Below are 9,221 nucleotides of genomic sequence, written 5' to 3'. Positions count from 1 at the left end.
TGTTCCCTCACAGACTAACCCCCCATCCCAAAGTTAACCAGAATTGACCCATCTCTGAACAGCTTCCAATGTGAGTATATCCCTCCGTAATTAAGGTGACCAAAACTGCACACATTCCTCTCACTGCAGCAGGACTTACCTATTTTTATACTCCTTCTTACAAGAAAGGCCAACAGTCCATTTTCCTTTCCAATTATTTGCTAGATCGCTCTGATTTCAGAACTCAGTGACCTCTCACTATTTAAATAATACACTTCTTTTAGATTTTTCTGTCAAAATGAATAGTTTCACACCTTTGCACACAATACTCCATTTGCTAGATCCTTGCCCTATCACTGAACCTATCCATATCCCTTTGTTGGTTCTATATGTCCTTTACACAACTCACTTTCTGAACTATCTTTGCACAACTCTGTTGTAACACAGTGACATACAGCAACATGTTCACCCTCTGGTCTTATCACTGCTGACAACCAGTCCAATGATGCCTGGCTTTGCCTCTGTGCTAGGAGGGATCGAAAGGCTAGACAGGGCAATGCTGAGATGCTGTAAGGATCCAGTTAGGGGAAAGATAAGTGAGATCTAAAGGAGCCTGAGCTGCTGCCTGGTCCGATTTTTGAGTTGGGAATGTGTCCCTGTATGCAGTGTCCTAGCAGCAGCATTACAATGAGAGGTACGGTTGTGTTTCAAGGTGCAGCCTGGCATCACACTGACAACTGGATGGGAGACATGCCATAATGACACAGAGGCTGGTGTCCCTGAGTGTGGGGTGGGCGTGGCTGGTGCTTTGAGCTGCCCGTGTCTATGATAGAGGTCTGGAGGAATAAGTGGTGAGCTAGAGTCACCAAGTACCCACTCGGTCTTCCATGTTGAGAATTCTAGTCATCAACTTTCTACCTATTCTGTGGTCCAACAGGGAGCTGCAAATGAATGAGGTGAGACTCTGTGTTAATGAGAATGATAATGAGCAATAAATCCTTTAAAAGGTATCTTGTCGCTCACTAATGATAACCTCATCTCAATATCTGGAACTCTGTTGGAAAATGCAACTAGTTATTCCCAAGAAAAACTTTGCTGGACAATTCTCACGATTCTTATAAATCTCTCCCCATAGCCCTTGGCATTCAGGTCCCGAGAAGATTCCACCCACAGCTTCAGAGACTTGTCTCTTTACATTAATTTTTAATGAGTTGAAGAGATGGGAATGGTACTTCAGTGCATTAGGAAACAAAAAGTAGAAAAAATGTCTGCTACCTCACAGCAGGAGACCAGAGAATCAGAAAAATACAGAAGTTAGTCAGATTGTAGGTGACTTTCCCAGTGACAGAAAGAACAGAAATAAGCCATTCAATGAGATCACGGCTGATCTAATTGTCCTCAAATCCACTTTTCCTGTCTTTTCCCAAAAATCCTTGATTCCTCGTACTGATAAAGAATCTGTCTTCCTGAACCTTGAACATACTGAATGAGCCAGCCTTGACTGCTCTCAATGGTATTCTACAGAATTACTCCCCTGAGCAGAAATTCCTTCTGAAAATCCTGGCTCTCTTGACCACGTCATACAGCATCAATCTGATGGCAGAGAGGCAGAGGTAGTGGCTTACAGTTTGGAAAGATTAACCTGTATTGCTAAAGGAACAATGCCCTTCCAAGTTCTCGATCATGGTAGGAAAATCGTATGGTAGGAAAATCGTATGAGGAAAGACTGAGGCACTTGGGGCTGTTCTCATTGGAGAAAAGAAGGTTTAGGGGAGATTTGATAGAGGTGTACAAGATGATTAGGGGTTTAGATAGGGTAGACACTGAGAACCTTTTACCGCTAATGGAGTCAGCTGTTACAAGGGGACACAGCTTTAAATTAAGGGGTGGAAGGTATAGGACAGATGTTAGGGGTAGATTCTTTACACAGCGGGTTGAGAGTTCATGGAATGCCCTGCCAGTAGCAGTGGTGAACTCTCCCTCTTTATGGTCATTTAAGCGGGCATTGGATAGGCATTTGGAAGTTATTGGGCTAGTGTAGGTTAGGTAGGATTCGGTCGGCGCAACATTGAGGGCCGAAGGGCCTGTACTGCGCTGTATTTTTCTATGTTCTATATCTGTAAGAATTGTTCACATCACACCATGGACCATTAAATCTTTCATGGTGCTAAGAAAGGTTGGACCCTGTATCTTCAATGTCGTAGTTGTGGTTGGACTTCTGCCAATAAGTGAATACAGGTTAACAAATGTTAGAACATATTTACAACAAAGTGTAACCTATATAACCTCAGGTCCTCACAAAAGCTTCTTTAATTCCCTCCCACGACATCGCAGTGCAGTGCCAAAGTCTGCAGCAGAAGTGGAGGCAGCCTGCTCAGAGTGGGGTCCATTGGTCTTTTGAAATTTGTATGGGTGACCCCAGGAGCATTCACATCTAGATGGCCCAGGTACACCCACAAATAGCTGCAGCCTCTTCAGCTTGACGTCCCATTCTTTGTCATCCTGAAAACACCTGCCTTCCTGACGATTTTTATTTTCATCGTCAAAATTGGCCACAGAACATCCACTTTCTTCATCTAAGGCATTAATGTATATTGTAAATAATTGTGGCCCCAGCACTGATCCCTGGGGCACTCCAATAGTTAAGGTTGCCATCCTGAAAGTGCCCCTTCGTCCCCAATCTCTTATTAGCCAAACCTGTATCCAAGCTAATCTATTACCTCCAACACCATGGGGGATGTTACCTTGTTAAGGAGGCTAATGTGTGGTACCTTATCAAATGCTTTTTGGAAACCTAAACATATTACCTTTGCTTATTCCACTTTATTGGTTCTGCTTGTTGTCACTTCATCAAAGAACTCTTGGAGACTTGGCGAATTTCTGTAGTGCATTTTGTAGATGGTACACACTGCTTTTATTGAGTGTCAGTGGTAGAAAGATTAATGTTGAAGATGGTGGATGGGTACCAATCAAGTAGGCTGTTCTATCCTCGATTGTGCAGAGCTCCTTAAGAGGCACACATCCAGGAAAGTGGGAATGTTCCATCACATTCCTGATATACTGAAGCACAATGCTAAACCAATTAAAATTAATTTATAAAAAATAAGAAGTCGACACAGGGTTGCTAGATCTGATAAGCTCACCTCCAAACTGGCACACAGAGTGACTGCCTGATGGCTCTGGTAGCTTTACCACACAGCAGAATCACTCTGGACGTTCTCAGCAGTCTCTCTGCTGGTGATCTTGCTAAATTCCCCCTAATTGGAGCTTTAAATATCCTAATTCAATATATACCTTCAGAACATGTCCTGACCCAGGCCCCCACTATGATTGCACTCTCCTGCCCACACCAAGACCCCCACCCCAAGCTGGGAAACCTCTGTCTAGCAACAAAGAGGGGAGTGTAAGAACTGGAAACTGAGAGATAGACAGACAGAATAAGAGCGAGGGAGACAGAGAATGTGAGATGAGAAAAAGAGTCTGAGGAGGCAGTAAGACGTGTTGACAGGTAGAATCATATGAAGAGGAGTATGAAACAGAGAGACAAAGTGTGAGAGATAGAGAAAGACAGTGGGAGATGTGGAGTGAGGGAGATACATTGTGTGATTGGCACAGATGGAAAGGGAGAGGAATGTCCATTTAGCACGGTGATAGTGCCATATAACACAATGGAGGGTATTTTGAATATGAAGGTGGGACTTTGTCTCCACAAGGACTGTGCGGTGGTCACTCTGACTGATACTGTCATGAACAATTCCACCTTCAGCTGGCAGATTGGTAAGGATGAAGTGTTTCCCTCTTGTCGGTTCCCTCACCACCTGCCGCAGACCCAGTCCAGCAGCTATGTCCTTTAGGACCTGACCAGCTTGATCAGTATTACTGCTGCTGAGCCACTCTTGGTGATGGACAGTGAAATCTCCACCCAGAGGACAATTTGTGCCCTTTCCACCTTCAGTGCTTCTGCCGAGTGTTGGTCAACACGGAGGAGAACCGATTCATCAGCTGAGGGAGGATGGTACATGGTAATCAGCAGGACGTTTCCTTGCCCATGTTTAACCTGAAGTCATGAGACTTCATGGGGTCCACAGTCAACTTTGGGGACTCTCAGGGCAACTCCTCCCGACTGAATACCATTGTTCTGCTACCTCTGCAGGATCTGTTCTGTGTCTATGGCAGGCTGTTGCTTGACTAGTCTATGAGATAGCTCTCCCAATTCTGGGTACACTTACCCCCTCATGTTCATAAGAAGGACTTTACAGGGTTGACAGGGCTGGTTTTGTTGTTGTTGACTCCATTGCCTTTGCCCAGTTTCATTTTCTTTTTGAGAATTCCTAACGATTTTTATAAATGAGCTGGGCTATTTCAGAGTGCAGCGAAGAGTCAAATGTAGACTAGGCCAGACCAGGTAGGGATAGCAATTACCTTCTCAGTGAACATTGGCTTCAGGATGATCATTAGACTTTTCTTGAATTCAAATTCCACAATATAGTGGGATTTGAACTCAGGTCCCTAAATATTACAGGGTTTCTGGATTAACGGTCCAGCAATAATATCACTAGGTCATCATTTTCCTTGTAAGAGATAGAGAGAAGGAGTGAGAGATAAAAAGAAAGACAGTAAAAGATATGAACAGAAAGTAAGAGATTGAGATAGAGAGATCAAAACAGATAATAAGATAGAGACAAAGAAAATTAGACAGTAAGAGATGGGAGGACAGAGTGTATGACACAGACAATGATAACAACAGATAGAGACAGTAAGTGATAGAGACAAATTGTGACATATGCAGAGAGAGTGGAGAGCTTGAGAAGCTGTGTGTGACAGAGAGTGAGAAAATGAGAGCCAGAGACTGAGACAGTGGGTTCTCCCCAGGAACTGAGCACAGCTGCTGTTTTTTATTAAGCTGGGTATGGATCTGTCAACACTGTCCAAGCACACAGAGAAAAACTGAACACAGAGTAACATCCAAATAATATTTACAGCCAGCAATATAAATATTTAGAATATACATATTATACACAAGTACCTTTATGGCGAAGGGTGTATAAACATGGTAATACGGACCTAACTTCTAAATTGTAAGTGGTTTTAGTGTTTCACTGTACCTAATGACTGCAGTAGATTATGCTGCTTTGAAATAAGATGATGAAAGGGTTAATAGAAATCCATGGACACCATTTAGGAACAATTTCAATTCCACGATTGTTAACAGCAAATGTTTCAGACAGAAGGAAATTAAAGCACGATTCCTGATCATTGACTTGGAGTGAAACGTCCAGGATGTCCCCTATGGAAGGGAAGTGTAACTGGGTTTGTGACGGAGAAGGCGCAGACCACATGGGAAACTGTCGGCTCAGCTCAGAAGCTCTTTGCTGCAAACGTCAGACACTTCTCCAGTCCGAAGTCCACCGACTGAGTCTTTTCCCCAGGACAGAATCGGCAGGACAGATGGAAATTCTATGCTGTAATGACTGAGGATCTCACCTGGAAGTTTTAGGGAGGGAAACCAGCCCCAACATGACACGATAAAGAAACATTTCAATTGATGAAAATGATTCTTTGCAAATGAATACAATATGTTCGTGTAGGTGGGAGAGAGGGTGATGTGGGATAAGCCGGGACCTGTTTTGTGCACGGTTCCACCACAGCACTGGACTAGTAATTGGACAGGAAACATTTTCAGACAGCTACAGTTAGAATCATTTTTCCAGACGGATTCAGGGCTGCTCAATCCTGCACCAATAAAACTGCCCATAGGCTACCCATACCTACAATACCAGCCCTCTCGGATGCACATACTCATATGGTGTATGTTGTCCGCACTCATAATAAAATGCCCATATCTACTACAATAATATCAGTCACACAATGGTATCATACAGTATGCTGTACTTGCCTGTATATGCCTGTATGTACACAGATACCTTTGTCTGTACACATACCCAGAGAGTGCTAACACTCCTGGGAAATCTGTTCATGTTGCAGTGAATAAAAGAGCAAGATTTAGCAAGAAACAGTGATAGGCATTAGGTGGACTCAAATAAACCCCACAGCCGTGGCCAGCACACCCACCCAGCTGTTTGGATGTTTAATCCGAGTGCAACATTGAAGTCAATTTGTCATTTACAATCTGCCCCAGTTTGGTGTCAGTGACGCTGCTGACCAGACCCCACTGAGGCACATGTCATTCCGAAGAGGAAACAGAGTGAATGTGGGAAAGCTTGAGTGTACTATCCTGATTGAAGTTATTGAGTCATTCGCATAACTCCTCAATGAATTTTCATTCTAACACTTTATCCATGAAAACACCAACACAGACTGACAGACAGACACACAGTCACACTCACAGTGCCACTCGCACACTTACACTGTCAAAGAACAGTATAGCACAGGAACAGGCCATTTGGCCCATCAAGACCGTGCCAACACATGGTGACTTTCTAAACTAAAAGCCTTTTGTATCTATGTGATCTGTAGCCCTCTGTTTTCTGCCTATTCATGTATCCATCAAGATGCCTCTTAAACACGGTTAGTGTCCCAGACTCCAGCACCTCCGCTGGCAACTATGTCCAGGCACTAACAGTCCTCTATGTAAAATACTTGCCTCTCATGCCTCTTTTAAACTTTCCTCCTATCTTAAACTGATGTCCCCCAATAATTGACATTTCTACCCTCCGACTGTCCATTCTATCCACGCCTCTCATCATTTTGTAAACTTCTATCAATGTTGCCCCTCATCCTTCGACATTCAAGTGAAAACAAACCAAGTTTGTCCAATCTCTCTTCATAGTTAATACTCTCCAAACCAGGCAACAATCTGGTAAACCTGTTCTGTGCCCTCTCCAATGTCTCCTCATCCTTCTGGTGGCGTAGCAGCCCACTGATCTTCAATGGCACTGAGTCTCAAGCACAGATTCCATGTCCAGACATGTACACAGTGTACACACCGCATGTGGATTGTGTGTGTTCCAGATCAGCAGTGACTCCAGGATGAATGAAACTGTCAGTGTAGAGTGCGGTTCACCCAAGTGTACTGACTGAGACTCTTCTCACGCCAGAGGGTACGACACCTCACAGATCGTTTCTGACCCAGAGATTGAAGATTCACCAATGGGAGAAGGAGGGAGGGCAGGTGGTTCCAAATTTGGAACTCCATCATGAGCTCTCATCATCATTCCACAGTGTACACCATTGGGCAGAGTAAATAACTGTATTACACTGACTACTCCTCCAGGACAGGCCTCAGACTCAGACCACACTGACCATTCCTCCAGGACACAATTCAGGCTCCGGCCACACTGACCATTCCTCCAGGACACAATCCAGGCTCCGGCCACACTGACCATTCCTCCAGGACACAATTCAGGCTCCGGCCACACTGACCATTCCTCCAGGACACAATCCAGGCTCTGGCCACACTGACCATTCCTCCAGGACACAATTCAGGCTCCGGCCACACTGACCATTCCTCCACGACACACTCCAGGCTCTGGCTACACTGACCACTTTTCCAGGACACAATTCAGGTTTTGGCCACATTGACCATTCCTCCAGGACACAACTCAGGCTCTGGCCACACTGACCATTCCTCCAGGACACACTCCAGGCTCTGGCCACACTGACCGCATCTCCAGACACACCCCAGACCCTGTAGACATGATGCCTGTCTATGATTTCCCATTTCAAACAGTATCCAGTTCCTGTTCTGTTAATTAGAATCCTGATGATTTTAGGGCAGCTTGATTCCAAACTTTCCTCCAGTGAAGAAGAGACTCCATGTATTGTTCACCCACTCTCCAGAGGGAACTGAAGTTGCTCCATTCACCATAACCTGTCATTCTGGATTCAAAAGCAAGGAGGAACAAGGGGAGCAGAGTTCCCATTGTCAGTGACAATCAATAACATAAGGATTGCAGCCCAGCACCGACCTGTACTGGAGAGAAAATAGAGTGAAAGACAAGTGGAATGCATGGGACACGGGGAACTGGCAAAATCAAACAAGCATCCATATTTCACACCACTATTATACATATGACATTCACCATTAGTGCATAACACACACTCCCACACTCTGTGTAACAAATACATCGGACATTCATGATTAGTGTATGACACAATCTCTCACAATCATTGTACAAATACACCGAATATTCATCATTAGTGTATAAACGGACATTCATGATTAGTGTTCACACACACACACACACCCACCACAGGTTGTCTCCAATTTGCCAATGTCTGACTTACGAGCACTTGTACTTAAAGATGCGATCCCACACAGGGGTGTATTGATATTAATTTTAAAGATCCTTATATTGTATTGTATTTTGTTCTGACTTTGGTGCGAATCGACTCATGAACAGACTTGAAAACAGAACCCATTCACAACCCAGGGACTGCCTGCAGTGTGTAACACACACTTTCATACACTTTGCTCTGCCCTCTAGGGTGCCTGCACCACTCAGTGTGGTATGCTTGGTTTGAGTAAACTGAATGATGCTCCTTGGGGTATTTGCTTTTGCAGTAATAACATGATTCTGCCTTTGACATTGCTGGGTGCTGTGTCCTGCCCTGTAGTCTGTGTCCATCCAGGATCAGGCTCAGTGTCTCTTTCACCCTAGTCACCTAGACTTGAGCATCAGGATTGCAGGTTTGAGCATGTGCACCAGACCACATCATAATTAAGAAAGAAACACTCCGCAAAACTGGGTCATTCATGGAGCAGCAATGGTCAGTGAGGAGAAGGTCCGTCAGTCTGCTGTTTGAGACAGGGAGGGTGCTGGGGGGAGAGAGAACATATAAACAAGAATGGCTGGGAGCTGTATCCTCGGAATGTCGGGAGATTAGATGATGCTGGCACTTCGATTCAGCTCTGACTGCGAGTTGTTATTAACGTTGGTGTTCCTGCGTGATAGGTTTGGGGTTGGGATGGGAATGAAGTTGTCACTGGGACAGCCATACTGTGTCAGAATCTCGATACACTCCTGACTTCCTGCTCGCCGAGCGTATGCCATTGGTGTCAGTCCACGAGCATCCCGACTCTTCACATCGACTCCGTACTGTAACAACACCAGCAAACAGCATCGCTTAGTGAAATCAGCCTCTGAGAGGGTCAACTATCAGACCAAGCATCAGGGAGAAGCAGCATGGATCAGGACAGGGTGCAATGGGTGGTGCCAGTGACAGCGCGGAGGAGGAAGACGAGTGGAATGAGGAGAGAGAGAGAAGATAAGACACAGTTG

General features: G+C 44.8%; 1 protein-coding gene across 2 annotated transcripts in view; it reads right to left on the bottom strand.

Moving 5' to 3' along the window:
* Positions 1-4,852: 4,852 nt before the first annotated feature.
* Positions 4,853-9,221, bottom strand: part of agap3 (ArfGAP with GTPase domain, ankyrin repeat and PH domain 3) — a 678,127-nt gene continuing 673,758 nt past the window's right edge. For both annotated transcript variants that reach the window (XM_060823965.1, XM_060823964.1), the window contains exon 16: positions 4,853-9,038. In XM_060823965.1, coding sequence (XP_060679948.1) covers positions 8,823-9,038 — 216 coding nt within the window. In that variant the 3' untranslated portion in view covers positions 4,853-8,822. The remainder of the gene's footprint in view (positions 9,039-9,221) is intronic.

The sequence above is a fragment of the Hemiscyllium ocellatum genome, chromosome 4 (genome assembly GCF_020745735.1).
Source record: "Hemiscyllium ocellatum isolate sHemOce1 chromosome 4, sHemOce1.pat.X.cur, whole genome shotgun sequence".
NCBI classification, from domain to species: Eukaryota; Metazoa; Chordata; class Chondrichthyes; order Orectolobiformes; family Hemiscylliidae; genus Hemiscyllium; species Hemiscyllium ocellatum.
Note: the sequence above shows the minus strand (reverse complement) of the source record. Positions and strands in the feature narration are given on the sequence as shown.